The following is an 11,286-nucleotide window of genomic DNA, read 5'->3' on the forward strand; positions in this document are numbered from 1 at the left end:
TGGTCATTGCTAGTCAACCATTTTCAAGTCTTGCCATAGATTTTCAAGTAGTTTAAGTCAAAACTGTAACTCAGCCACTCAGGAATATTCACTGTCTTCTTGGTAAGCAACTCCAGTGTAGATTTGAATTCATCTCCCAGTGTATCGTGGAAAGCAGACTGAACAAGGTTTTCCTCTAGGATTTTGCCTGTGCTTAGCTCCATTATGTTTCTTTTTATCCTGAAAAACTCTCCAGTCCTTAACGATTACAAGCATACCCATAACATGATGCAGCCACCACTATGCTTGCAAATATGGAGAGTGGTACACGGTAATGTGTTGTATTGGATTTGCCCCAAACATAACACTTTGTATTTTTGACAAAATGTGAATTGCTTTGCTTAATTTTTGCAGTATTACTTTAGTGCCTTGTTGCAAACAGGATGCATGTTTTGGAATATTTGTATTCTGTGCAGGCTTCATTATTTTTACTATGTCATTTAGGTTAGTATTGTGGAGTAACTACAATGTTGTTGATCCATTCTCTGTTTTCTGCTCTCACAGCCATTTAACTCTGTAACTGTTTTAAAGTCACCACTGGCCTCATGGTAAAATCCCTGAGCAATTTCCTTCCTCTCCGGCAACTGAGTTAGGAAGGACGCCTGTAACTTTGTAGTGACTGTGTGTTGATACACTATCCAAAGTGTAATTAATAACTTCACCATGCTCAAAGGGATATTCAATGTCAATTTTTTTTACCCATCTACCAGTAGGTGCCTTTCTTTGCAACGCATCAGGAAATCCTACCTGGTCTTTGTTGTTTAATCTTTTTTTGAAATGCACTGCTCAACTGAGGGCCCTTACAGATAATTGTTTGTGTGGAGTCTGAGATAAGGTAGTCATTCAAAAATAATGTTAAACACTATTATTGCACATAGAGTGAGTCCATGCAACTTATTATGTGACTTGTTAAGCCAATTTATACTCCTGAACTTATTTTGGCTTGCCATAACAAAGGGGTTGAATACTTATTGACTCAAGACATTTCAGCTTTTCATTTTTTATTCATTTGTAAAGATTTCTAAAAACATAGTACCACTTTGGCATTATGTGTAAGGGGTGCATACTGGCGGTAGAGAAGTCAGATGCAGGAGAGCAAAAACTGAGTTTCCAACGACGCAGTTTAATAATAAAAACCACCGGAAAACAGAACAATCAATAAATGGGTACAAAACCCGATGCCCACCAGACATAACGTGCACAAGCACTTACAATAAACAATACTGGACAAGGACATGGGGGGGGGAACAGAGGGTTAAATACACAACATGTAATTGATGGAATTGAAACCAGGTATGTGGAAAGAGAAGACAAAACAAATGGAAAATGAAAGGTGGATCGGCGATGGCTAGAAGACCTGTGACGTCGACCGCTGAATGTCGCCCGAACAAGGAGAGGGACTGACTTCGGAGGAAGTCATGACATTATGGGGTATTGTGTGTAGGCCAGTGCAAAAAATCTAAATTTAATCCATTTTAAATTCAGGCTGTAACAAAAAAAAGTCAAGGCGTGTGAATACTGCAGGCACCGTATAGCGTTTTGCAAAAAAACATTTTTTAAATCTATTAATAAAAAATCTGAGAGCAGTAATATTTTACACACACACACAAAGGTACCATAAGTAATCATTTCTGATGAAAAAACACAAATGTGAAAAATGTGTTGATAGCGTTTTGGAAATAAACTCTTCTTATACTCCCCACAGCAATGAAGTGTGAGATATATTTTCATTTTGGCGTGGCCACAAGTTTGAGACAATGGGAATCTGTGGTCTGTGCATGTGAAATACAAAAACAAACACACACTCCAAAGCACACTCTTTTTTCATGGTGTAAGGCTGCCACGTGTCAGAAAAACCTTGTCCAGCTAGCTGAGAACAACCAGATGCAGGGTCGATGAAGCTCCCAATCCACCCAACCCATAGACCATTGGAGCCCCTGGAACAAAGGAAACATACTCCCTGGACCTCAGCCAGTATTCTACTACAATTATAACAGATATCTATAAAGAGTGCCTGTTTACTAATACGACTTTGTCACATTTTGTTATGGTAATAAATGCATAAGGCTAACAGTTATAGGCCTAATGTTTACACAAGATTATACTAATGCTGCTTTGATAATTTAATTCTAATAGCCCGACAACTTGTTGTTCAATTTAGAATACAAGGTGCAGGGGAAATACATAGGCCAATGGTAAAATAGAAAATGGCCTTTAAATGTTTTATTATGGCAACCGAAAAGGAAGCACATGGGTAACCTATGTTAACACAAAGAACTAATGTCACTCCCGCCTCAACAGGGTTAGAAAGTCATCAATGAACATCCTGCGCCACCCCTTATAAAAATAAAAAGAGAATAGAAGAACAAACGCCAGTTTGACATCAGTAAAACATTTGTTCTCTCAAAGTTGAGATTTCCTCTGTCAACTCCCACAGTGCCAATTCTCGAAACATATTTTTCCTGGCTAGTAGTGGAAATATAAACAGTCATTTACACATCACAGCAGTGGAAATATAGGCTACTAAGATATACACCATGCGTGTCAGTGGTGTGCGTTTGTTGTTTTGCCTTCTCCTCCTCGGGCAATCCACATTCCAACAGACCTCATCTAAGAAAAAGGGCGGAAAGAAAGGTAGGACACATATTTTATCTCTGTGGAAAGAATAATATATTTTTTATAAATGCTCAATATGTTTGAGTCAATGTTAGTTTATCATTTACTTTGGGTAGATAAGAGGTTGAGCACAATACTGCTCAACCATGAACCATCCTCATTGGTACAGTTTTAGTTGTAAAACTTTGTTGATTCTTCTCCAATTTCTTCAACATAGATGCTGAAAATAATGCTGCCATTGAGGAGCTGAAGAAACAGATTGATAACATAGTGCTGGAGTTGAATCTATTGAAAGAGCAGCAAGCCTTGCAATCAGGTAAAGGATATGTTACTGTTGATATTGAAAATGTACTCTAATCTCAGTGAAGCATGAGTGATCTGGTTGTCCTATTATATTGTGGTGCCCTAAAGTGATCTTAGAGACCACTTCACATGACAGGGAGCACCTGTGCCCTGCAACAGGGAATGTATTGCATTGGTCAAGGGAAGTTGTTTAGTCTGCATTCAATTTGGGGTGTTGCCTTAACATGAATATTTAAAGTACTAACAGAAGAATATGTTATGTTCAAACAGTTGGTCTCGATTATAAAGTATGCCCATAAAGCATGCATGTATTGATATGTACAGTGCCTTCAGAAAGTATTCATACCCTTTGACTTGTTCCACATTTTGTTGTGTTACAGCCTGAATTTGTTTGTTTGTTCTCATCCATCTACACACAATACCCCATAATGACAAAATTATGTTTTTAGAGATTTTATCACATTTATTGAAAATTAAATACAGACATATCTAATTTACATCAGTATTCATACCCCTGAGTAAAACATGTTAGAATCCCCTTTGGCAGCGATTACAGCTGTGAGTCTTTCTGGGTAAGTTTCTAAGAGCTTTGCACACCTGGATTGTACAATATTTGTGTCACGGATCCCCCCGGTACTGCTGCTCATTCCGTTCACCAGCTCCGGAGGTCTACGTCACCGGCAATCTAAGCGTCACTGAACTGGATTCATTACCACCAACCCCGGACTGTCTTGTGTGTGTATATATGTGCCCTCTGTTCTCCATTGTCCTTGTCGGTTATTGTTACCATGTCCGTTGGTCTTGTGAGCACCTGTGCTGTTGCACTTGTTTTACGGGTCTCGCCCCGTGTATTATTTAGGTTAACACCTCGCTCTTTTGTTTGGGGCGAGAAAATTAAACCCCCTATTATGTAAATTCAGGCTGTAACACAACAAAATGTAGAAAAAGTCAAGGGGTGTGAATACTTTCTGAAGGCATTGCGTGGCAGTACAATACATATGAACGGATCTGAGAGCCACAGTCTCTGCCATTATCTTGTATTTTAATCCAACGTGTTGTGGATATTGGGCTGTAAAAATAATCCAACTATGATATACATTTTCTTCCAGTTTGCCTGAAAGGCATCAAGATTATTGGCAAGTGTTTCCTGGCCGACACCGCTAAGAAGATCTACCACACAGCCTACGATGACTGCATTGCTAAAGGGGGCACAATCAGCACCCCTTTGACAGGGGATGACAACGATCAGCTCGTCGACTACGTCCGCCGGAGCATTGGCCCTGAGGAACACATTTGGCTGGGCATCAATGACATGGTGACCGAGGGGGAATGGCTCGACCAGGCGGGCACCAACCTGCGCTTTAAGAACTGGGAGACTGACATTACCAACCAACCAGACGGTGGACGTACCCACAACTGTGCCATCCTTTCCACCACTGCCAATGGAAAGTGGTTTGATGAGAGCTGTCGTGCTGAGAAGGCGTCTGTTTGCGAATTCAATATCGTCTGAGAGCCAACCACTTTTGTTCTGTTGTATCAGTCTTAACATCTACACTATATGGAAATATAATGCATGCACAATAATCTTTGTAATATCTGTATTATAACCTGTCTCAGCACTGAAATGTGGAAATGTGGAACCAACATGATTAAAAGAAACCTATATTACACAAAAAAATCCATTGCTGCAAGGTATGCTGCACTGTTTATACATTAATATTTTGTGTATTTTATTAGGATCCCCGATGGCGACAGCTAGTCTTACTGGGGTCCGACAAAAAAACGAAAAAGACATTACAGAAAAAATACTTTACAATTTACATACATGTAAAAAATATTAACATGTAGTGTGTGTGTGTGTGATTGCATCTATCATTTACACATACATGTCAGTACATACACAACAAGTAGGTCACATGGGGGATAGGCGTTGTGAGGTGTTGATTTATTCGGGTTTTTTTAAACCAGGTTTGCTGTTCACTTGTGCTATATGAGATGAAAGGGAGTTCCATGCAATCATGGCTCTTTATAATACTGTACATTTCCTTGAATTTGTTCTTGACCTGGGGACTGTGAAAATAACCCTGGTGGCATGTCTGGTGGGGTAAGTGTGTGTGTCAGTGCTGTGTGGAAGTTGACTATGCAAACTAATTGGAATTTCCAACATATGAATGTTACTTATAAAAACAAGAAGCGATGCAGTCCTTACTCAACTCTTAGCCTAGAGAGACTGGCATGCATATTATTGATGTTAGCACTCTGATTACAATGAAGAGCAAAACGTGCCGCTCTGTTCTGTGCTAGCTGCAACTTAACTAGGTCCTACTTTGCAGCACTTGACCATATGACTGGGCAATAATCAAGATAAGATAAAACTAAAGCCTGCAGGACTTGCTTTGTGGAGTCGGGTGTCAAAAAAGCAGAGCATCTCTTTATCACGGACAGACCTCTCCCCATCTTTACAACCATTGAATCAATATGTTTTGACCATGAAAGTTTACAGTCTATGGTAACACTAATTAATTTAGTCTGCTCAACTTGCTCAACAGCCACACCATTCATTACCAGATTCAGCTGAGGTCTAGAACTTAGGGAATGATTTGTACCGAATACAATGCTCTTAGTTTAAGAGATGTTCAGGACCAGTTTATTACTGGCCACCCATTTTAAAACTGTCTACAACTCTTTGTTTAGGGTTGCAGTTATTTCACTATTTGTTGTTGTTGACGCCTATACGGTTGAATCATCAGCATACATCGACGCACAGGCTTTGTTTTTAATGCCAGTGGCAGGACATTGGTAAAAATAAAAAAGAATAGCTGCCCTGCCGATACACCACACTTTGCATGTTTAACATTAGAGAAGCTTCCATTAAATAATACCCTCTCTGTTCTATTAGATAGATAGCTCTGAATCCACGATATGGCAGAGGTTTAAAAGCCATAACACATACGTTTTTTCAACAACAGGTTATGGTCAATAATATCAAAGGCTGCACTGAAATCTAACAGTACAGCTCTCACAATCTTCTTAATATCAATTTCTTTCAATCAATCATCAGTCACTTGTACCAGTGCAGTAAATGTTGAGTCCCCTTCTCTATACGCATGCTTAAAGTATATTGTTAATTTGTTTACATAGAAATTTGCTAAGAGCTGGCAGCAAGCTGACACAGTAGATTGGCTGTTAGAACCAGTAAAGGCCACTTTACCGTTCTTGGGTAGCAGAATGACTTTGGCTTCCCTCCAGGCCTGAGGACAAACATTTTCCTCTAGGCTCAGATTAAAAATATGACATATAGGCGTGGCTATAGAGTCAGCTACTATTCTCATAGCTTTTCCATCTAAGTGGTCAATGCCAGGAGGTTTATAATTATTGATAGATAACAATAATTTTTCCACCTCTCCCTCACTAACTTTACAAAATTCAATCTTACAATGCTTTTCTTTCATTATTAGTTTTTTATGCATGAATACGATGGCTCACTGTTTGTTGTTGGCATTTTCTGCCTAAGTTTGTCCATTTTGCCAATGAAGTAATCTGTCACGCCTGGTCCCGCTCTTCCCCCCCTGGCGCTCGAGGGCGCCAGGCTCCCCAGCATTACGCACTCCTGCCACCATCATTACGCACACCTGCCTTCCCCCGTCACGAGCATTAGCAATTATTGGACTCACCTGGACTCAATCACCTCTGTCATTACCTCCCCTATATCTGTCTGTTCCCCCACTCTGTTCCCCACTTCAGCATTGATTGTCATATGTCCTTGTATACCTGTGTGCTGACGCTGTTCCTGTCTTGTTCCATGTCTGTTCCGATTAAATGTTTGACTCCCCGTACCTGCTTCTGTACTCCAGCGTCGGTCCTTACAGTAATCATTCAAATAACTGGCAACATCAAATGGTTTTGTGATGAATGAGCCATCTGATTCAATTAAACATTTAGTTGAATTTGTCTTTCTGCCCATAATTTCATTTAATAAAGTACTCAAGTTTTTTTTTCTCCATAATTCTTTATATTATTGATCTTGCAACTACTCTTCCCGGGGTCCAGCAAAATTAAGGCAGTTTATATAATATTATAAACATTACAATACATTCACAGATTTCACAAAACACTGTGTGCCCTCAGACCCCTACTCCACTACTACCACAAATCTACAGTACTTAATCCATGTGTATGTGTGGGTGTATAGTGCGAATGTTATTGTGTGTGTGTGTGTGTGTGTGTGTGTGTGTGTGTGTGTGTGTGTGCAGGTGTCAGTGCCTATGTTTGTGTTGCTTCACAGTCCCCAATAAGGTGTTTTTAAATCTGTTTTTTAAATATAATTTTACTGCTTGCATCAGTTACTTGATGTGGAATAGAGTTCCATATAGTCATGTAATACTGTGTGCCTCCCATAGTCTGTTCTCTTGTGGGGTATGCATTGGTGTCCGAGCTGTGTGCCAGTAGTTTAGACAGACAGCTCTGTGCATTCAACATGTCAATACCTCTCATAAATACAAGTAGTGATGAAGTCAATCTCTTCTCCACTTTCAGCCAGGAGAGATTGACATGCATATTATTAATATTAGCTCTGTGTGTACATCCAAGGGCAAGCCGTGCTACCTTGTTCTGAGCCAATTGCAATTTTCCTAAGTCCTTTTTTGTGGCACCTGACCACACAACTGAACAGTAATCAAGGTGCGACAAAACTAGGGCCTGTAGGACCTGTCTTGTTGATAGTGTTGTTAAGAAGGAAGAACAACGCCTTATTATGGACATACTTCTCCCCATCTTAGCTACTATTGTATCAATATGTTTTGACCATGACAGTTTACAATCTAGGGTTACTCCAAGCAGTTTAGTCATCTCAACTTCCTCAATTTCTACATTATTTATTACAAGATTTAGTTGAATCATGTCAAATTTTATTTGTCACATGCGCCGAATACAACAAGTGTAGACCTTACAGTGAAATACTTACTACAAGCCTTTAACCAACAATGCTTTAAGAAGTTTTAAGAAAAAATTATAATAAGTGTTAAGTAAAAAATAGATAAGTAGAAAATAGAAACAAATAATTAAGCAGCAGCAGTAAAATAACAAGCCAGGCTATATACAGGGGGTACCGGTATAGAGTCAATGTGGGGCCACCGGTTTATTCGAGGTAATTGATGTAATATGTACATGTAGGTAGAGTTAAAGAAACTATGCATAGATTATTAACAGAGAGTAGCAGCAGCATAAAAGAGGGTTCTGGGTAGCCCTTTGATTAGCTGTTGAGGAGTCTTATGGCTTGGGGGTAGAACCTGTTATGAAGCCTTTTGGACCTAGACTTGGCACTACCAATACCACTTGCCGTGCGGTAGCAGAGAGAACAGTCTATGATCAGGGTGGCTGGAGTCTTTGACAATTTTTAGGGCCTTCCTCTGACACCGCCTGGTATAGAGCTCATCTGTAGTGCCTTGCGGTCGGAGGCCAAGCAGTTTCCATACCAGGCAGTGATGCAACCAGTCAGGATGCTCTCGATGGTGCAGTTGTAGAAACTTTTGAGGATCTGAGGACCCATGACAAATCTTTTAGTGTCTGTTGTGGAATAGGCTTTGTCGTGCTAGTTTGTTGGTGATGTAGACACCAAGGAACTTGAAGCTCTCAACCTGTTCCACTACAGCCCGTCGATGAGAATGGGGGCGTGCTCGTTCCTCCTTTTCCTGTTGACCACAATCATCTCCTTTGTCTTGATGACGTTGAGGGAGAGGTTGTTGTCCTGGCACCACATGGCCAGGTCTCTGACCTCCTCCCTATAGGCTGTCTCATCGTTGTCGGTGATCAGGTAGTAAAGGAGAGGACTGAGCACGCACCCTGAGGGGCCCCCATGTTGAGGATCAGCGTGGCGGATGTGTTGTTCCCTACACTTACCATCTGGGGGCAGCACGTCAGGAAGTCCAGGATCCAGTTGCAGAGGGAGGTGTTTAGTCCCAGGGTCCTTAGCTTAGTGATGAGCTATGAAGGGCACTACGGTGTTGAACGCTGAGCTGTGGTCAATGAATAGCATTCTCATGAATAGCATTTTGTCCAGGTGGGAAAGAGCAGTGTTGAATGCAATAGAGATTGCATCATCTGTGGTTCTGTTGGGGCGTTATGCAAATTGGAGTGGGTCTAGGGTTTCTGGGATAATGGTGTTGATGTGCGCTATGACCAGCCTTTCAAAGCACTTCATGGCTACAGACATGATTGCTACGGGTCGGTAGTCATTTAGCCAGGTTACCTTTGTGTTCTTGGGCACAGGGACTATGGTGGTCTGCTTGAAACATGTTGGTATTACAGACTCAGTCAGGGACTGGTTGAAAATGTCAGTGAAGACACTTGCCAGTTGGTTAGTGCTCGGAGTACACGTCCTGGTAATCCGTCTGGCCCTGCGGCCTTGTGAATGTTGACCTGTTTAAAGGTCTTACTCACATTGGCTACGGAGAGCGTGATCACACAGTCATCCGGAACAGCTGGTGCTCTCATGCATGTTTCAGTGTTACTTGCCTCAACGCGAGCATAGAGGTAATTTAGCTCGTCTGGTAGGTTCGTGTCACTGGGCAGCTCGCGGCTGTGCTTCCCTTTGTAGTCTGTAACAGTTTGCAAGCCCTGCCACATCCAACGAGCTTCGGAGCCAGTGTAGTACGAATTATGGTCAGATTTGCCAAATGGAGGGCAAGGGAGAGATTTGTATGCGTCTCTGTGTGTGGAGTAAAGGTGATCTAGAGTTTTTTTCCCTCTGATTGCACATTTAACATGCTGGTAGAGATTAGGTAGAACGGATTTGAGTTTCCCTGCATTAAAGTCCACGGCTACTAGGAGCGTTTTCCTGTTTGCTTATGGTCGTCTACAGCTCATTGAGTGCGGTCTTAGTGCCAGCATTGGTCTGCGGTGGTGTATAGACAGCTACGAAAAATATAGATGTAAACTCTCTTGGTAAATAGGGTGGTCTACAGCTTATCATGAGATACTTTACCTCAGGCGAGCAAAACCTTGAGACTTCCAAAGATTTTGTGCACCAGCTGTTGTTTACAAATATACAAAGGCCGCCACCCCTTGTCTTACCAGAGGTATGTTAGCTGTATATTAATCACGTTGTCATTCAGCCATGACTCGGTGAAACATAATATATTACAGTTTTGAATGTCCTGTTGGTAGGATATACATGCTCGTAGTTTGTCTATTTTATTATCGATTGATTGTACCTTGGCTAATAGGACCGATGGTAAAGGTAGATTACCCTCTCATTACCCTCTCGGCGATGGATCCTTACAAGGCACCCGGACCAGCTTCCCCAATATCTCCGTCTTTTCCTCCTGCGAATGACGGAGATGAGGGCCCTGTCGGGCGTCCGAAGTAAATCCTTCATGTCCGACTCGTTGAAGAAGAAGAGTTCCTCCAGTACGGGGTGAATAATCGCTGCCCTGATATCAAAAAGCTCTTTCGGTCATAAGACACTGTGGCAGAAACATTATTTACAAAATGAGCTACAAATAATGTGAAAAAACATACATAATAGCACAATTATTTACCGGATTGTAAAAACCGGGAGTCATCTCCTTCGGTGCCATTATTATCAAGGTTTAGGGTTTAGTGAATGATTTGTCCAAAATACAATGCTTTTCGTTTTAGAAATATTTAGGGCTAACTTATTCCTTGCCACCCACTCTGAAACTAACTGCAAATCTTTGTTAAGTGTTGCAGTCATTTCAGTCGCTGTAGTAGCTGACGTGTATAGTGTTGAGTCATCCTCATACATAGACACTCTGGCTTTACTCAAAGTGAGTGACATGTTGTTAGTAAAAATTGGAAAAAGCAAGAGGCCTAAACTGCTACCCTGGGGAATTCCTGATTCTTCCTGGATTTTGTTTGAGAGGCTTCCATTAAGGACCACCCTCTGTGTTTTGTTGGACAAGTAATTCTTTATCCACATTATAACAGGGGGTGTAAAGCCAAAACACATATGTTTTTCCAGCAGCAGACTATGATCAATAATGTCAAAAGCTGCACTGAAGTCTAACAAGACAGCCCCCACAATCATTTTATCATCAATTTCTCTCAGCCAATCATCAGTCATTTGTGTAAGTGCTGTACTTGTTGAGTGTCCTTCCCTATAAGCGTGCTGAAAGTCTGTTGTCAGTTTGTTTACTGTGAAATAGAATTGTATCTGGTCAAACACAATTTTTTACAGAAGTTTACTAAGGGTTGGTAACAGGCTGATTGGTCGGCTATATGAGCCAGTAAAGGGGGCTTCACTATTCTTGAGTAGCGGAATGACTTTAGCTTCCCTCCAGGCCTGAGGGCACTCACTTTCTAGTAGGC

The 11,286-nt window shown here is 41.2% G+C and overlaps 1 protein-coding gene across 1 annotated transcript; it reads left to right on the plus strand.

Annotated features, from left to right (window-relative positions):
• Positions 1-2,428: 2,428 nt before the first annotated feature.
• clec3ba (C-type lectin domain family 3, member Ba) lies at positions 2,429-4,638 on the plus strand. Its single transcript, XM_029735044.1, has 3 exons — positions 2,429-2,673; positions 2,873-2,971; positions 4,068-4,638. Exons 1-3 carry the CDS (start codon positions 2,577-2,579, stop codon positions 4,466-4,468), a joined length of 597 nt encoding a protein of 198 aa, XP_029590904.1. The 5' UTR covers positions 2,429-2,576; the 3' UTR covers positions 4,469-4,638.
• The last annotated feature ends 6,648 nt before the right edge of the window (positions 4,639-11,286 follow it).

Source organism: Salmo trutta, chromosome 3, assembly GCF_901001165.1.
Source record: "Salmo trutta chromosome 3, fSalTru1.1, whole genome shotgun sequence".
NCBI classification, from domain to species: Eukaryota; Metazoa; Chordata; class Actinopteri; order Salmoniformes; family Salmonidae; genus Salmo; species Salmo trutta.

Bases quoted from the DNA above. Each gene is read 5' to 3' on its own strand.
- clec3ba (XM_029735044.1), top strand. From the start codon at position 2,577: ATGCGTGTCAGTGGTGTGCGTTTGTTGTTTTGCCTTCTCCTCCTCGGG. The intron at 2,674-2,872 runs GTAGGACACATA...TCTTCAACATAG, and splicing joins GAAAAAGGGCGGAAAGAAAG to ATGCTGAAAATAATGCTGCC. The intron at 2,972-4,067 runs GTAAAGGATATG...ATTTTCTTCCAG, and splicing joins GCAGCAAGCCTTGCAATCAG to TTTGCCTGAAAGGCATCAAG.